Genomic DNA, 19,619 nt, shown 5'->3' with positions numbered 1-19,619 from the left:
GCTACGAGTGAGTAGCGTAACCCGGTCATAAAAATCTGCTATAACGGCCAAGGCCCTTACGGGCTGTAGAGCCACGGGCTCTATTTTCTATTCACAATTAAAATAATGTTCAGGAGAGACAAAAAGTTCAAAATTATAATGTTATCAATTGTCCAGTAGTTTTTAAAGATTTTGTACTAGAGAGAAATATCTATAATTGAGCTAAGAGCTAGAAAGTAATGTAATCTAAATTAATATGAACTACCAACTATTATATTTATACTAAGATTTTTAATTATGTTAGTCGTTTCAATGTATATTTTATGTGCACTCGTGAATTTTCAATTTTTTTCTTAATGCAACAGGTTATGAACAGATTTGCCCACATGTCACAGATTAAAGTAAAACTATTCTATCCATGATTATTCTCTATTTCGGCAAGAATTCTGTTAGAGTATCTGTTCTTATCATACCAAGTGATTACATTCTTATTTCATTTCCTTCCAGGTTGTCTCTTCAGTGATCGACTTTGCGATGACGAGTACGAATGGTGCTTCGATGGTGAGTTTTCTCTTTCTTTTTTGAAGGCTTTTGTACATTTTATGGTTTGCTATAAATATAAATAATCTTTATTTATTTATCTATAGATAAAGCTTTAAATAATACTGTAAAATAGTGTTTTTATGTATTAACATTTAAACACTACAATCTGATTTTGTCAAAGTTTCATGTAGAACATATGTCATCATGCCGAAGAGATTAGTCAGGGATCCAAATCTCTGCCCGTTGTAAGAATGCAGTTAATGTATAGAAATATACGTAAAGATATTGGTTTTTCGAATGACAGCTGTGTGGGAATCTCTCAGATGGTGCATGTGACATGCCACTCAACGTGGCTGCTTTACTTATTTATTTAACAGAGTATTCCAGATACAGCATTGGCCACTTTACATTGAAATGTACAAACAATAGAATACAACAACAAGAAGTAAAATTACGTGCGATAAAGTGACTTACACAATTTTACATAACAGATTTCTAAAACGTGTCTGATTTTCAAAAATGTTTTATTTGATTTGGTAAATTCAATGCCTGCGTGGTCTGTGCAACGCTGGATGAAACATAATCTTGGCTTTTGAAAAGCGAAAAGTTGAGTGCTTCTAGTGGTTGCAAGGCTGCGGTCATAAGCCATCACTTCGAGTCTTATGGCACTGCTTTGTCTGTTTGAGACCAAAGTCAATCGTTTTTCAAGTAGCTTTCCAATTGTGATCACGATGCTGGGCATATAACAGAAAAATCAAATTTAGTGAAGGAAATTAAAGCGAATTAAAGGAGATATAGTACGGGGGCTGTCAACAAAGACTGAGACTGTTTTTTTCTTAAGTTCCGTTATATTTTCTAATTACCATATTTGAACGGAGTGGGTTTTCGTACATAATATCTGTACATGGCAGCAGCGTACGTGTCTTCAGTTGGTCAAACTGTTCATTCATTTATTTGAGTGTTGTTTGCGTTTCGCCTTACAAAAATGGAGGTGACGCGACACGAGCAGTATGCGGCTATAAAATTACGCCGTGTGTTTGAGGATTGGCAGAAACGTTGTCGTAAATTCATTGAAGTGGGTGGGGACTACTTTGAAATAGATGATGTCAACATTGAAACAGAGTAATAAATAGTTGGAGAAAAAATCAGTCTGTCTTTGTTGAACAGCTCTCGTAGAAAACACAATAGATCAACTCAAGTTGGGCTACTAAAGTGATAAGCATTGCTTCCTCATCCCGTACTCGCCTCATCTGTTCTGAAACTGCCCATGAAAAGAAGCCATTAACATGGCTATCCAACATCAACTTACCTCCATTCAAGAAGAGAAGTTTCAGAGTGCCTTGGAGGAAACTTCGAAGGCACAACATAGCAAGTTTCATCCTTGTTAATTTATTATACTAAAGAAAAACAATCTGTCCGGAAAATTTGGGGACAAAGGCTGCGTTTGTGATGATATAACAGCACAAAAAAGACAGCTATGAAATTAGCAACATAATGTCAACACTAGAGGCAAAGCTTTTCCTAATAGCACCAGGGTAAATATCGTAGTTAAAAGCAAGGAGAGGGGGGTCCCGTTGGATATTAACTTTTTCCGAGACTACAAATATCTTGGTGGCATAATATCTAGTTTATCTCCCCTTCAAATCGTTCTACTTTAGTGTATTTTCATGCAGCGTGGTGTTTATATACCTGAGCAGGGAATACATTCATGTGCCGATGGCGAGGATGTGGGTAATGAAGATGCTCTGTCGTCAGCCTCTGGAGTGTACCTGAGCTCAGGGGAACATCTTAATGGGTATTTTATGTTCAGAACACAGCAGCCTCATCTCATGCTTATGGAAGACTTTCAGTGTTGCGGGAACGACGGACTTTGCGACACGTTAAAGCCGACGTGTAATTGGGGAGGGTCGTAATGAAAACAAGTTGGGGGAGAAGCCATATTTTCCTTGCGGATAATCATCCGAAGATTTCTTACTTGCGGTGCCTGCAAGTAAAGTATACTTAATGAGAAATTAAAGTTAGAACGTCGAGGTTAAGACTACCCGAAGAAGAAAAGGGTACAAAAATCGTAAACAAAAAATACAGGGTGATCCTCTCGGTAAGAAATCCAAAGATTTCTCAATAACTTTTTAATTTGTGTAAGGTTTCCTATGCTCTAAACCTGCACCTCCTAACCTAAGCAGATATGCATTGTTTGACCTAAGGAGAATTGTAGGTTAGGAATTGTTAGGATAGGCGAACATTCACACAAAAAAATAATTGGAATACAATCAAGTATTATGTTTCGCTAAGTCGATTAGGTGATAGGTACGTATACTATGTTTACAGTTGATATTTTTTCATGTTAATATAATTGTTGATTGGGTGAATTAATTAACGCCGATTGCTTATGTCACTAGTTTTAACGCCATGTTGACGTAGATCAATGGCTTTGGCTAGTGAAGGATCATTTTTTTCTAGTTCTCGTCCGCTAGATGCATTTTGGGTTCATTTTTAGTTTTAGACGTTGTCGCCCGTGGGCATTACACACAATAATGATTGATATGTTGGGTGAGCGGAAAGTCGCCAAGTTTTCATGTGACACACCAGGTGGAAGCATGAGTGTAGTGTTGTTACAAGATGGCAACAATGCAGAGAAAAACATTTGTGTGTTGGAATATTCGATGTGTTCATCTGTTACTGCAGTGTGCATTCAGAAGAGAATACCAAAAACAACCGCCCCCTCCTTCCCCCACTGTCAACAGTGCTGGTAGAACTCAGGGAATGTATCAGTGCTGCTGTGGTGATCATTAACAGGGAAGTGCTACAAAAGTGCAATGTCGTCCGTCGGTGATAGCTTAATTTTAGTCAAGGAAGTGGAGGATTGCCATTTACTCTCATGATTTATTTATTGTTAAGTTTATGCGTCGTAGGAAAGGATGCTGAGTTAGTTTTCGATTCCCAGGAGGTGTGATTGCCTTGTAGACGTTTCGGAAGGATATCTTCTACACCCTTTCCTTTAATGCGCCGACGTGGTGCGGAGCGTTCGTTCAAGGTAACTAGTGAGCGGATTTTTATGGGCTAATAGACTTTAAAATATTTATTATTTATGTCCTAAAATCAGCAAAAATATGAATAAAAGTAAAAAAAAAATCATTCAAAATTCTGTCAGACAAATATACACTCACAAATAACAGCAGGAAGTTAGTGCTTCTTGCATGTAGGTATTTACAGAAAATGAAAACAAAGTACATTTCCAAATTGTCCGCTCAAAAGGCACGCCAAATAATTCTGAACAATGACTTGCATTGTGAAAACAACCTTTCTACATCACACGTACTCAGACGTGCATATTTGAATTGCGGAATGTCATGCACACTTACACCATCGATTTCACCTACATCGGGACCTTGTACTCAATGTGCACGGGCTCGATACCCGGTGGAGACATAGTGGTTCGGATCTCACTTTAAACTGTAGGTCAGTAGTACAGCAGCATTGTACGCTCTGTAGCAGTAGTGACTGGTGTGTTGTGGAATACCGAATAGGATAGTGATTTACTAATTTATCGCGTATTTAATTTATTTTATACATTACTCCAATATATTAATTTACACAAAGAATTCAGAATTTATTCTATCTGGAATGTCTACAGTGTGTACATTTTATGTTCATCCCCTAGAAATATGTATTCTTTGTGCTAGAGGTAAAATTATGCATTATGAGAAATAAGACTTCCCAGATTACGTTGCAGCCATATGGTCGGAACATCTATTAAGTATGGCCAACTTCCGAAACAAAACAAAAACAAAAAAGGTTTTACCAAAAAATCTGCTCCTTAAAGATAACATCCCAGTATTCGCCAGAAGTGACTAAGGATAACCACAAAGAAACTTCAATATGGTGACATCGGAATTTGAACTACGACCTCCCTAAAGCGCCTTGCACACGATCAAATAAATCATGAACAAGTCCTTGCGTTGATCGCTTAAAAGAAAATGACGTCAGAGACAACGTCATTTTTCTCATTGGATCCAAGGTTCGGTCAAAGAATTTCTATTTAGGAATGGTTCTAATTAACGCGATCGAAGCCTGGCTGTCGACCAATCAGAGCACATGCTATTGAAATCGATTATCGAAAAGCAACTTCTAGGTCACGAATGCAGTTGTAATGGCGACCGGGAGAGATGTAAACAATGTACCACTTCATATTTTTAAACGACGATAACTATTCAACCGAGAGGAAAAACGTTTCGTATTAAATGGTTTTAGGTACAAAGGAATGGCGCATATATACTTTACATCGTTTACTGTACACGTATGGAAGAATATTTTATTTTCTTCAATTGTAAACACCGCGCACTCAGCATAGATGGTGTAACTCGATGTGTCTTTCGTGCTGTATGCATTATACATTGTAATCGCAAAAGCTAACCAAAATGTTCCATGAAATGCTTTCGTGTAAAGTACGTACTATCTGCTATAAGATTTTTGGAAGCATTTATTTAGCATTTATGCTAGCAAAAATGTTAAAGGAAATGCTTTCGTCTGAAGCGGACTCTAGAAGATACAGCAACATCACACTTCTATCGAGTTTCTAATATGTCCAGCTTCTTCCTTTGGAATTAAAATTATCTCTGTTACGGCTAATCAATAATCTATTTCTTTCTTTCCATACCGTACACACTGCCACCTTTTGGTCAGATGTGAACTTGTCCAATTTTTCTATGATCGTGTACATGAGCAATCTGAGACCATTCAAGATTTCCAATAGGAACGCTGTTCAACGACTTTCAATTGCGTTCAATTCAGCGACTTGTTCATGATTAATTTGATCGTGTACAAGGCGCTTAATACGAGTCCGTCATCGAAGAGTCACCATAGAGCAGTTAGCGCGCCGATTCCTAAGAAACATTATCGTATGGAAATGTTGACGATAGTATTGCAGTTCTCTTCAAATCGATAATTTTGCAATGGATTAAAATTTGGATTGATCTAAAAATTGCTGAGGAGATGGAAAATTATATTTTTTGGATAGGGAATGCTAAATTCGAATAAAATTTTATACGGAAGAATTGTTCGGATTATTCGGATATTCGGATTAACCAAATTATCCGATATCGCAATTATCCGTATGTGCTGTGTGTTCATTATCCGGATATGTTTCTTTTGTCCGTGTTTACGGGCTATCCATATATTATTTTATTCCTTATGTTCGTATTTCACAGTACGGATATTCTACAAATCCTTCATAAAATCTGTACTATACGGATATCCTTAGTATTCGGATTATTCGGATATCCGAATTTCCCTCAGATATTCGGATTATCCGTTATATCCTAAACGGATATTGGATAATTTGAAATCCGGATATTCTAATTTTTTGGCAATCCTACCATGAGCGTTCGGAAGGGGGGACAAGGGGGGGCCGTGGCCACCCCCTGGAAAATGAAAGTCAACCAAGAATTATGTATTTCACACACATAAAATTTCATTTTAGCCAAAATAATATGTGTTAATTATTGCATGAACACCATAAATTCAAATTTAAGCAATGTTTTTTTTTAGGGAACAACACTCTTTTGGGGGAAAATGTTACTTATTTGCCCCCCCTCCTGGAAAAATTACCTTTCTTACCCCTCCCTGGAAAAAATCCTGCGAACGTCCATGCATCCTACTTCTGTAGGTGGCTGTCACCTCATTGTAGACGTTCTGGCACTATGAAGGATTTCCGATAGCGTCGTCGCCTTGTAATCAAGGTGTCCCGGGTTCGATACCCGGTGGAGGCACATAGTGGTTTGGATTCCACTTTAAACTGTAGGTCCAGTCCCGATTAGCCTTACTGTGCATAAACTGGACTTAAAACACCAACTCAACAACAACAACAACAACTGATAAGAATTGCAAACAATATTTTCTCCGCTCTCTTTCGATGCAATTCTAGTATGATAGTTTTGCTGATGATGTAAGAATTGTTGAGTGGAAGAAATGCCTAAGTCTACCACTGAGAATAAATTTAATGAAATATTCTTGGTTTCCAGGAAATAATCTCAATCGTCATGATTTTTAGTTCAATTTTTTTCAAACCTTCTAACAACATGTTTGATTTCTCTTTCTCTCTTTGAGGAAACAGGTTTTTCTCTGAAACGTTTTATCCTGGTACTTCCTAGAACGAGGTTATTTACTTCCCCGCCCCAAAAAAAGTTGTTTCGATTCATATCGCTGTGTATGTTCCCGTTATGAGGTTGCTATGCTACATGCGAGCAGAGCGTTGCTAAGCCGCGGCGGGAGGTGTTGACGCACAGCGCTAATGTACGGTTCCCTTGGAAACCGAAGAGGTCAATAGATATTGCTAGCTGGCGTTAAGTTGCGAAGGAAATGATCGGGTGCCAATCTAGTGTTTTCAAATATTTCCCCAGTCGAAAATGACTTTTCACTATGGACAGGAAAACAATGATTTGGGCAAATACTAAGCCTCTTTGCAATCCAGGGGGCCCAGGTTCGATCTCCAGTAGAGAGAGAACTTACAACAAATTTTTACCAAGTATCGGGTGATGCAAAAATGATTAGGAAATACAAGCCTTCCTGATGGCGCGTCAATGTCGCCGTCTTGGAATCCAGGGAATACTGATTCTATCCCCGGTGAAGGCACATAGTGGTTTTGGTCTCACTTTAAATTGTACATACAGTCCCGATTAGCCTAGTGCACATCAGAATTTTCATGACGACCTTGTGGCATCAATAGTCACCGATATCGTAGTGGTAATGTCGTCACCTTATATATCAATGGATCCTGAATCTATCCCAGATGAGGCACATAGCCGTTTCGACTCAAATTTAAACTGAAGGTCCGGTCCCTATCAACATATTTGGGCACAAATTTGGCTTAAAACAACCTTCTTCATTAATGCAGGAGAATTTTCATGACGAATTTGTGACGTCATTAGTGGTGACGTCGTCACCTTGCAGCCAAGCGGTGCCGGGTTTCATACCCAGCGGAGGCATATAGTGGTTCGGATGGCACTTTAAGCTGTATGTGCCGTCCCGATTAGCCTCTCTCTGCATAAAATGAATCAAAATAATTTCAAACGTACACAGGTAACGCAACGAAAAGTGAATGTTTATTATAATAATGAAGTAAATTAAAAAGGGATTGAAGGTACTTGCTTTATTCTCGCAGACCTCTATTGCGGACAGTTTGTAGTGGGTTACGAAGCCCTAAATCCTAGATTCTAATCCTGGTACTTGTATTTTTCTCATTGTACTTCCCTTTCTGCGTATTTGGCAACGTCCTGTGTCACATGACATTATATTTGATAATTTATTTCATTGCCTCGTTGTAGTTCCGGTTATCATAGAGAGGTAGAGTTTGAGTTTTATGTCCACCTTTTGCAAAGGAAGGATAATCGGGATTGGACCTACAGTTTAAATTGGAATGCGAACCTCTTGTGCTTCCATCGGGTATCGAACCTGGGGTACCTTAATAGAGATGTAAAAAATCTAAATAAAATAACTAAAACTGAATTAGAACATCACGTTCGATGCTTTGTAGTTGCCCCTACACACAACTATATGTGTTCGCCTCCTTTCTCTTAGAATAATACCACAAAAAATAATACAAATACTTGGAAATAAAGCCTGTAAAATATAGTGCGTTCTTTACGACGAAAGGGAGAGACAAAGAGGAGCAATTCATCAATTTTGTGACCACAGTAAATGCAATACATTTAGAGTCGTTTGGATAAAATTGTTTCTGAAGTTGTATAGCTTGAAGGGATGAAACTCTATTGCGTTTGAGTTAACTCTAACAACACGTTTCAAAATAACGTACGTAAAAATCTATTTTCGTCATATTCGCGCTGTATCGTTCTGCATAATTGCCGTCATAGTAATTTTAGGAAAATTTATATATACCCGCAGTTTTGCAGTATTTTTCTGATCTGGAATTGAAATTGGCCTAAATCGGTCAAATCGCTTCAGGCGAGCAAAAGAATATCACGATTTTGTTTGCCATGCGAGAGTTTTATAATATGCGTACCTTAATCTAGGTTACATACTTGTAGATTAAGAAATGAAAATATCTGTAATTGCAAGGCATCACTGGATCAATATTTTGTAAACTTACGTGGGTAAATTTCTCGTAAGGGACAGACAGCTGAAATTTGCTAGTTCATTTAATTTGAATATTCGTACTTACGTATTCTGCATTGAGAAACATTGCTGAAGGTGGCATTTCGCTTATTTCACGGAAATAAGATCTATTTGCGTCATATCGAGTATTTTCTTCGTTTCTTTTTGCCTTCGGTAACACACAAAATGGTGGTCACAGTTTCACTAGCGTACTCGGGCATGCAGTGTTTCCACCCCACTGCACCCAAAAATACCTACGTAGCCCCACAAACCATTGACGCATAGCCCCACGAACCATTCATACATAGCCCCACGAACCATTCATACATAGCCCCACGAACCATTTCCGGTATGGTTAGGTTAAGTAGGGTCACGTATAGGTTACAATAGTTAAAAATTGGTTTCGAAAAGAATATGCGTAGCCCCACACACCATTCTCGCATAGCCCTACGAACCATTGACACATAGCCCCACGAACCATTTGCGAAAACGTACCTTCTTCAGTTACAAAAACACATGTTTGGAAACACTGACCGGGATTACATCACACACAGGCTACATCCACTTGGAAGTAAATGGATGTAAGAGCTTTCGTGCATCGGTCATACATTTATATCGAAAAATACGTATATGATTTACCGGCAAAATTCAATGAACGATGCGAGAAAATATTTCCCATAACTTCCAGAAGTCTAAAGAAACTGCATTCGGTAAGTAATTTCTCCTGTAAATTTGATGATATCCGTCTGTCCCTTACGAGAAATTTACCCTTATGTGTAGTTAAGGAGATCCAAGGGGGCGAATTGTGGGTAAGTTACTAATATCCAAGGTATACACAATACATAATCAGAAGTGAATCGCATTGAAGACGATTGAATATGTACTAACAAAAAAATTGGGACACTTTTTATAATCAGGAAAGTGTTAGAACAGAGATGCAAATAAATGACTTCCCCTACTAAATGTGGACATTTTGTAGTCTTACCGTACGGACACATTGGATACGGTTTTCTGCAGTTGCCACATTGCGTCAGGAAAATCATCAGTGTGATTGTAGAGTGTGATGTGCAATATACCGAAATGGCCGACGAAAATGTTGCATTGGAAAGCCTTTTGCTGAAAATCTTATTGGAGAGGGTGAAAGAGGCGTGTTAACGAGATTTTTTGGAAGATTTTTAATGATTTGTGCGTATTTTTAATAACTAAAATATTGTGAAATTGCAAAGCACTAAGTATTTTTATTTATTAAATGTAGTTAGTGCTTTTTGCAATTCCCCAAGCAAAAAAAATAAAATATTATCAATCCAACAAACCAAGAAGCCTAGTATAGAGAGCGCACGGTACTATACTACTGGTGAATTCGGTCGCATAAAATAATGATTTGATTCCAATCACAGCCTTGCACCGCTGGGTAAATTGGCACCATTGCAACTGCTCACGTCTATTTACATTTTTTCTTCTTTTCTGGCGTTTTAAACCCTAGACTGCATTTTGTGGGGCTCGTCGTGTGTCGTCCTTGTATGTTTGTGATTCTCATCTTCACGATTAGCCAAAAGGGCACAAAAGCTCAGTAAAATAAACTAAATCCATCAATCGATCATTCTTCCCTTTCCGGCCGCAACCGAAAATAATAATGGACACGCTTCCCTGTAAACTAGCAGGGAAGCCAGTTTTCCAGGATGTACGTAAGTGTCTCGTTCTTATTGCCAGTGACTACATCAAAGTTCTGTGCAAAGGATCTATCCTAATCCTAAGATCCCTCAGATGCTTCTGGCTTTGCCCAGCCTCTTATGACAGTACACCACACTAGTATATTGAATATTTATTTTTCTGAAATGCCAGCCCTCAGGCTGTCCGCATACATATCAAGTGTTAGTTTACAGTTATATATACCGTAGTACACCTATACAGGATGAAAATCACAGAAGTCACTCCTGCCCCGGATGCTGTCCCCCTATTCCTCCATGCCATACCCTTCACTTTCCCTTAAGGCTTGTAAATTTTTCCGTCGTTCCTTTCAGATAGTGTTCAGATAGATACCTAGGGCTCTGATATCACGCTGCGCGTTCTCCGTCAGCCAGCTTTCCTGAATTATCGTACGCAGAGTTCTTTGTATCTTGTCCACAGCCCCATCTGCGCAGTCTGTTCGGAGCTGACCATGAACACTGGACGAGAATGTGCTCCCTCGTCTCAACATCACCACACAATACGCAGATTGGACTCCCGTCCCGCCCCTTCAGCTTGTTCTGCCTCCTTCCACCCAGCAGGAACCAGGCTAGTCCACTTCTTTCTGTCATTGAGCAAAAATTAATGTAGCCCTTTCTTCCCCGGGCTCTGTGCTGCGATGAACGCCACCTTCTCGCTGCATTCCGACATTATCTCCTGCTTACTGATATCCACGAACCTGTCCTTAATGATTTGTAGCAGCTCCACTTCGCCCCACTGACCTCTCTCTTCCTCCCATAGTTCTCCTAGCCCTATTCTATATAACCCATATTTAATCCCCATAGCCCAGTGTCGGGGGAATCTTTTCTCAATTTGATCTTGCAGGCATCGCTCCTTCAGCATGGGTCCGTCTCCCCGTCTCAGTGCAACCCAGTATTTAAAAGATCTCATTTTGCCTCCACTTCTTCCTTATATTTCCCCGTATCTCGCAGTACGCCGCACGTGCTCGTACTCTGGCTTACGGCTAGTTGTTGTTTCAGGAAACGCCCTTGTATCTGATTAACTATTCAACCGCCCCTCACCCAGATTTCGGGCCCATACAACACAGTCGATTTTACTGTCTTCCCATATATCTGTTCCAGTAGCACAGTGCTTGTATTAGGAACCCTCCCTAGCAGTTTAGCCACCTTTTTTCCCAAAGCATACAGCGCCTTTCCCTTCCTGCTCTCGATATGTTTAGTCCACTCGCCGGTCATGTTAAATGTCATGTCTAAATAGTTGAACTGCTTGACCCTTTCAATCTGACTGACCATGTATTCCCAATGTTCATTGGCTGCAAAAACGTTCCCATTCTTGAAGACCATGACCTTTGCTTTTGGTATGTTTACTTTAAGTTGCCAAAGCACCACACTAGTATAGGAATTTCGGTCCATAAACACCTGGTGTAAAGTCAGACACATCTTCTGGTACCAACATAGGAGGAGTTTCGCCTGTCCACTTGGAAGGGCTTACTGGGGCTAACATATTCATGCTTTTATCCATTACGAAAATCATCATGGCCATTCTCATTGGGAAACAGGCGATCCCTACATCATTTTATCCAAATGAAATGGAATTGTGTTGATGTCGAGTGTTACTTTTATGAAACAAGTTTGTTTGTTTGTTTGTTTGAGTTGGTGTTTTAAGTCCACTTTATGGACAGTAAGGATAATCGGGACTGGACCTACAGTTTAAAGTGGGATCCGAACCACTATGTGTCTCCACCGGGTATCGAACCCTGGACCCCTTGATTATAAGACGACTACGCTACCACTGCGCCAACAGGGAAGCCCTTATGAAACAAGTAAATGCTCTACTATATGGTTGCAAGTTCATATATTATTTAAATACATTGCATAATCAATTCATCCACCTCATAAAAAACAACAACAAAAATGAATTTGCAGAAAATAACGATATTGCGAGTGAAGCGAGCAGAAACTTTTTAGATCCAATTTTTGCAAACTGAAAACAATATTGATTTAATAGGACACAAATAATTTCACGGGGCAGTATGGCATATTCTCTTTTATAACTTTTTTCAGTAAGGTTGTTCGGTGGCCAGATCCGACTCCTGCTGCGCGCCTAGCTACAGCTCTGAACTTAATTGGACTATAAGTAAATGAGGCATTGCGAGCGAAGCGAGCAAGAAAATGTTACGAACAGTATTTTTATTCTCATAAAATTTGAAATCGAGAGTGGGCAATTGCCCCTCTGTGCTCCCCTGCAGGTGCCCTTGGCCGTCTGGAAGAAAAATGCAAGAAATATATGAAAACTAATTCCATGTTATCATTTTGTCCTGCTACTCTTAGATTCTGATAACCTTGCTTTTCTTTACTTCAATGTTTGCCCCCCCTAGAATTGGTTTCCATTCAAGGTTGGGGGGGGGGGGGGGGCGATGACCCTCTTGCTGCCCTGTGGTTGCACCACTGTTTATTTTAACTTTGTGTGCCAGCTAAGCCGCTATTGTTTGAAATGCAACAACATTGTTTACCATGCGCTCCAAGGTGCAATATTAAGAGAAATAACTGTAATACATTTTCTTTGAAATCTTGATCGTGCATGTGGTCCATAAAAAAACGTAGACGTAAAGCTTTATAGAGAATAAATCGCACCCTGTATCTGCCTTCTAATGTATACTGCCTGCATCAAAACTCTTTCCTTAAGTTTGACTGCCACACCAAAAGAGTAACACATGAAAGTTTCATGTTGAATTTTCTATTTTTTTCTGCAGTTTCCCTTTCCATAATTATTTTGTGCATATGTTGCATGCGTTTGAGGAGGCTAATGTCAGGCTTGCTCCCACCCCCCTATAGCCCCTACACAACTACGCCCATGGAAATCCATCTGGTATGTAGCTGTGAATGTAACGTGACTTCTCAAGCACCCTACACAATGTCTTGAAATCTTGTGTTGGGATATGACACATCGTACACAACTCAAAAGATTTCTTCAGGCGCCGTATTTCGTCTTCTGACAAAAGCGCGGAATGCTTTCGTGGTTATGTTCGGCGTGTTAGCATAAATACACTACATATAGCCTAACTAAAGACGCGTTACCGCGGTGGCTCAGTCGGTAACGCGTCTGACTCCCAAGCTCACATAAGGTACACCCACACCCCCTATACGCCTTCATGGCGTGGTGCTAAGCACAGGGGAGCACTTTACCTTTTTATAGCCTAACTACGAAAGTATTTAGCCTGACGTCAGAAGTCGAAATCCGACGCTCGACCAAGAAAGCTTTTGAGTTGGGGGCGATATTTGAGACCCCCACCCATCGTGTTGAGGTCTCCCTTATCGCACAACGCAAGAGCAACCTTGCATTCTGACATCACCGCAGAATGATTTCATTATTGCGCTAAATGCCTAAGTTGTTAGGCTTGTTACGTTTAGTTCTCTTAGCATAAATAATACATTTGCTGTGTATTTATGCTAAAGGAACCAAACCTAATAACGTAATCATTTCACTTCTGACGTCAGAACACGAAGTTGCTCCCGCGTTGTGCAATAAAGGAGGCCCCTTGTGTCGTGAAGGGTCCTGACATGTCACAGCGTGACTCGATGTTTTTTTTCGTACTTTTCTTTTTCGTGCGGAAGCTGTTAAGGGGGAGTTAATGTACTTGACCTCAGCGTGCAGCCACACTGGCGGATGGAACAGACCAAAACGGAGATGGAACTGTCGAGAGCAGTTCGATTGCGCAAATAATTTGTTCGCCCCTCGCTCTCCCACGCATCGCTCAATCAACGACAATTAACCGCCCGAGAGTTGTTTCAGGGTAATGGAATCTTCATCCCCCCGGTCAGCCGAAATTGAATAACTGAGAGCGGGAGCGTAATGGCAAATGCCACTTTCAATTGTTTACCGTGACGTAGCCTTTTTGTTCATAATTCCCTCTTTTGTCTCTTCCAGATTATGCTTTCGGCCGTTGCTTGCCCCTCTACGGCACTGTGCAGGACGAGGACATCTATCGGTATGTAAATGAAACAACTTACTTGATCCTTTCTTGTTTTTCGTTTCTATTAGATATTTTAAATAGCATGGGACTTGAATGTCAATGTGACAGGCAGCACGAGACACGTGCTGCTAGAGGGGTGTAAGGGGTGATTTTCCACGTAGTACACCCAACTGTCAACCTCACTTCCACGTTAGTACACCCTGGACTGCGTTTTGCAGACGAACGAGACTCTGGCGACTGGCACTCTGGCCAGTATAATTTTGTGTGTGTTGTCCTGTTTTTTGTCTTGTGTGTGCTGAGTGCCCCTTTACAGCCTCAGCTTTTAACGAAAGTCAGAACATTTTAAGCTTTTAAGATTTTACTTATGCAACGTTAGAGTTGTTCTTTGTAAAGATAAGCGGCTGGACCCCGTATAATGTGACGGGTGCAAAATAGCCTAAGTGCTGACGCACCCAAAATTTTAAAATCAAATCAAATCAAAATCAAACGTGCTGCTAGAAAATGATCCAATGAAATGCAACAACATGTATCACGCCTCTACTGCATGAAAAGTTGTTCTTCCTTCCTTTTGCAAGACAAGATGCCAGTAGTGCCAAGATGATTTCAAAGATTTACTAAAGAAGGATGCCAATGTAATATAAGAGTAGTACTTACTAGTATATAGAAAGAAGAAACAATAGCCTATTCCATTACTGTCTGGTCTTACGGCGGGCGGCCTACATGCTGATATGGGGAGCGGAGAAGCGGCCAATCCAGCGCGATGAGAAACTCAGCAGCTTGTAGAACGAGGTGCTCGCAGCACCCCCTCTCGCGACGTCGTAACTCTCGGCGCCACTCCTGTTGTCTGGTTGGTCAGCGGCATATTCTTTGCTTGCCTTACCACCATGTAGGTCGCTCGCCGTAAGACCAGACAAGAGTTATAGAAAACGCTGTTAGTTGGACTTAATCCATTGTCTAGTGTTTCTCTTGTTTACTTACTATTCTAACGATACTCCCTCGTCTTCAAGGACGCCACAGACACTAGCGTACTGAGGATTTGTTTTTTGGATGGGGTTGTAGTTGTAACAGTGAATATCACATAGTTGCGTTCTAGGAGGAGAAGGTACACTATAAAATATTTCGTAATTACCATTTGTAAATTTCGTTTTAAAACTAGTTCAAGAACTTATATGATGATCGGGGGTTATTTTAAGGCGAGTTTGTATGCACCACTTTCCCTGATGACTTCATTGGTTTCATTTGAAAGTTTTGATTTGCTCAAAATTTCAGCTCCCACTCTGCGTAATTACGTCAGTGGCCCCAGAGTTGGTGCACCTGATTTGGAGTAAATTACAGGCCCGTCGTAACTTCGATCTTCACCAGCGGCAAAAATAAATTTGTTCATCTGAAGAAGAGAGGAGAGTTACTTACTCTCTAGAAACGTAGCGTTGGAATTGATATAAATAGTAAAACCAATGGACAATGTCCAATCAGCATTGCATGTTAATAAATAGCCATTGTCATGTACATTCAGAGAAGTATTACGTACACCTCCCTTGTTTTTATTACCCCTAACAATATTTCTCTCTATATGCCACTGAGCACCAGGTAACGTTTCTGCGGAAAAGCACAGTTTGCTTTGGGAGCTGACATCAATTTCTCGATTCAGGTTTAAGTAGTAAGTTTTCCAATAAATACCAGTTGATAAGTGCATATAAATTTTTACTGATGCTGTACTATTCTCCACAACTTAACCATAGTTAAAAATGACGTCTGACTGCCACGTGGGAGACCCGGATTCGATTCCCAGGTCATTTTCGGTGATAATTCTTTCAGCAATATCCCTACATGAAGCGACTCTGCGGTTCACCTATCCTACAATAAATGGGTACCTTGGGGCAACTTGGGGATGGTGTGGTGGTAAGGCGATCAGAGCGTAGTGCTGATCGTACCACCTCCACAAATGAACGAGATTGTAATTGTGTGGGGCCTGCAGCACATACTCCCCCATATGCCTTCACGGCATGTTTAAATTTAGAAATTGAAATCACTCTACCACACACTGACTCAAATTAGAAATACAATAATTATGATAACTGATATGCAAATGTAATTCAGTTATGTTCTTTATGTGGTATAACAGATTGTAAAACCTGTAGCTATTGTTTTCATTAATGTATCTTTTTCCAGAGGTATTATTTCGCATTCTTGTATACTGTGTATGTAGAACTTCTTTAACTTAAAGTTTGGGTTTGCTTATGTCTGGGTCTGTCTACATTATGGTGCTTGGTCTGCCAAAGATAACTGCAAAGTTATCAGTTTTGGACCGTGAAATTTATTGAACTTTTTATTAGAAAGTTAGTATACAGGTGTATAGTACACTGTTTCTATCTTGTTCCAGGCATGAGCTAAATCGCAACGCACTGCAAGCCTTGGAGAGGGAAATGCAGCGCCTATTCTCCTTGGGATATCGCTGGAGTCACTTGTACACGCAGTGCATTCTACAGACGCTTCTGCATGCCTTCCGATATGGGTGAGTTCTTGCATATACGTAACTGTTATAAGGTGTGCGTTGAAGTGTGTGAAGTCACTACAGCACTGGATTCACTGCAGTGAGAAATTAGATGAAACCAATGGTAGTATTAAGAATGGAAATTTATATTTTGAAGATACATTTTACTCCACCAGAATACCGCCTTAACTACCATCTGCAGTAATATTTCATCCCGTTGTTGGTTTCTTTTAAAATTTCCATTGCTGAAAGTTGATTAATTGGTTATATTGGTGGCAATGTTCAACTGAACCATAGCCTATATGCTATTGTCGATAACGTGACAATATTATACGGTATTGACGTGGTGCTAGGTTTCATTGAATTTTATTTATTTTATAACACTTTTCTGTCATTTATGACTAATCGCGACAATGGTGACGAGATGAAATGGATAAAAGACAATCTCGTTATTCTTAAAAATTACAGTTTCCAAGCGCACTACGTGGAGGACAAGTTGGCAAAGCCTTCCGAAAATGTCACCCATGCTAAGTTTATGGAAATTATGTTTCATATATTTATTATCTGTACTGTGTTATACTTATTAATTAAACAATCAAATTGTGTAAAACTAAGGCCGTTCCAAGAAGTTTAATAAGGGTGGTTTATGACTTCTCTTTTATTTTTAATCCGTACTATATTTAATCATCTCATGCATTCATTATTTTTTCAACAAAACTCTAAAATTTATGTTATCAAATTGCTGCACGGCGCCTATGTGATAAGATGGGGGGGGGGAATAAAGGTGAGAAGTTTTTGTCTTGTGCTTTCCAAACATTTAATTTCTGGGATAACGATTAAGGATAAACATGGAGCTTTCTCATATACACACACACATATACATGCGCTGAAAGTTTTTTTTTCTGATGAAACGATTTCATTTCAATTTTCTTAATGTTTTGTTTCATCCTTGATATACGTATCTGATATCACTCATGATCCCTTCACAAACATTTTATTAACTAATGTAACATTAGTGAACATTGTTAGAAAACTAACATAAGTCACTTGGCTGAGAACTATTTTCATGTATTTTTGCAGGTTGGACCATGGCACAGAGATCTGCAGTGGTTTGTCTGACCAGGACCTCGAGGGAGCTCTAAAGGCCATAGAAGGAGACGAAATGGTAAAAATTACCTTTCTGTACTGAGTAACTTTTTCTATAGACATAATGGAAGCTTTGTATGTATACATATTGTCGCCGCACAGCAGCGACATCGAACAAACAAAACTTATATTAGTAACATTTTGTCTTTTGAGGCCTCATTTTGAACCTACGAAATCTCGAAAAAGGGTATTTCTTGTCCTGTATGTATACCGCCACACACACGCAGGCGCGTGCAGTCATACATCACTGATTCATGATTGTCACTGATATTTCTTTTTCTGCCGAAGACGACGTTACAGACAGACTGTGTAAATAAATTATCAGTGTATGACGTTACTTCCGAACCGTGAACACACTTAAATATAACGCACCAATTGCACATTCAAAACAAAAGCAACAGATAAGATACGTAGGTATAACTTGAGGACAGGCATACCCAGTTTCTCTCCCGACGCTGTCTCTGATGGCATTATAGTGTTTACGAGTCATTCCATACGAAATCAACACAGCACACAATCTGACTATCTCATATTTTCATGAAATTTGTGGAGTTGAAAAGTATGCATGGAACTTAGTAATCGTGAAAATTTGAATCTCGTTCGTTTTGTAATTGTAAAATTATTCAAGGTCAAAGTTCGCAAAAATTGCCCTTTCTGAGCTCGTTTATGTAATTCTGCTCCTATTTGGCCTAGGTAGCTGAAATAATACAGGGAGGTTATTTCAGTCCTTTACCGTCAGAATGTCGGCCGCCGAGCGGCCCCTTCATGCAACAGGTTCCGGCAAATTGACTTACAGGAAGTCCGTAACAAAAACAGCTTGTTTTGTAATGTTTCCACTTTTCACAATTACAGTTACAATTAGAATTGAAATAAGCACGTACCTTGTCGCAAGGATGCTGCAAAAGGTGTCCTCCCAAATACAAATATTTCTGGCTCCTTATTTCTGACATCTAATCTTAGATTAGACATCGCTACTTTATCGTCAGTTGACAGAAAGGGAAGACAGCATCCCGGCGCATAAAGCAAACCTAAAGCGTAAAATGATATTTAAAAGTAATAATAATGAGTATCACTAACCTCCTGTATTATAAGAAATGTTGAAAATGACCTCCTTCAACAGCAATACAACACGTTTCTTAGGTTCAAGAGATCCTGTCTCTCGTAATTGCTTGACCACTTTTTTGCAAGAATTCGTTTTCACGTAATTATCGTACATAAGAACTCTTTGTTCAATTTGTTCAAGACTATATTTGTTTAGCGGCATAACTAATGAATGCATAACAATTAACACACAATAAAGCACTAGCACTGAATAGCACACATCAATAACAGTATAAAAAACACGCGTACTGATAAACGCAAACAGAAGTGAGCATGAGGGTACGGTACACTCATTACGTCTGGTAGCCGACAGTGTTGCTAACCATTTTTCGGCAAAGTCTCTACAACTGACCAAATGTCCCAACACCAAGTAAAGCGACTAAAAAAAACAACACCTCATGAGCATTCAAAGCAGAAGATAAAATATACACATTTACTTACGAAATTTGGGGGTCACGTGTAGAAATTGCAAAATAAGTGAAATTGAGTGGTCCGCGATCGGCACGATTGCTCAATATTTATTGGAGTATTTGGTGTTTCCAATACTTAAAAAACGAAATATACATTCCTGATATTACTACGACCCCAAAT

At 39.6% G+C, this 19,619-nt stretch overlaps 1 protein-coding gene across 2 annotated transcripts in view; it reads left to right on the top strand.

Moving 5' to 3' along the window:
* IA-2 (tyrosine phosphatase IA-2) overlaps window positions 1–19,619 on the top strand; it is a 619,991-nt gene that overhangs the window by 171,612 nt on the left and 428,760 nt on the right. For both annotated transcript variants that reach the window (XM_083120601.1, XM_083120600.1), the window contains exons 2-5: window positions 487–540; window positions 14,245–14,305; window positions 16,671–16,802; window positions 17,862–17,946. In XM_083120601.1, the coding sequence (XP_082976727.1) occupies window positions 487–540; window positions 14,245–14,305; window positions 16,671–16,802; window positions 17,862–17,946 (332 nt within the window). The remainder of the gene's footprint in view (window positions 1–486; window positions 541–14,244; window positions 14,306–16,670; window positions 16,803–17,861; window positions 17,947–19,619) is intronic.

Source organism: Lepisma saccharinum, chromosome 4 (genome assembly GCF_977018435.1).
Source record: "Lepisma saccharinum chromosome 4, izLepSacc3.1, whole genome shotgun sequence".
NCBI lineage: Eukaryota > Metazoa > Arthropoda > Insecta > Zygentoma > Lepismatidae > Lepisma > Lepisma saccharinum.
Note: the sequence above shows the minus strand (reverse complement) of the source record. Positions and strands in the feature narration are given on the sequence as shown.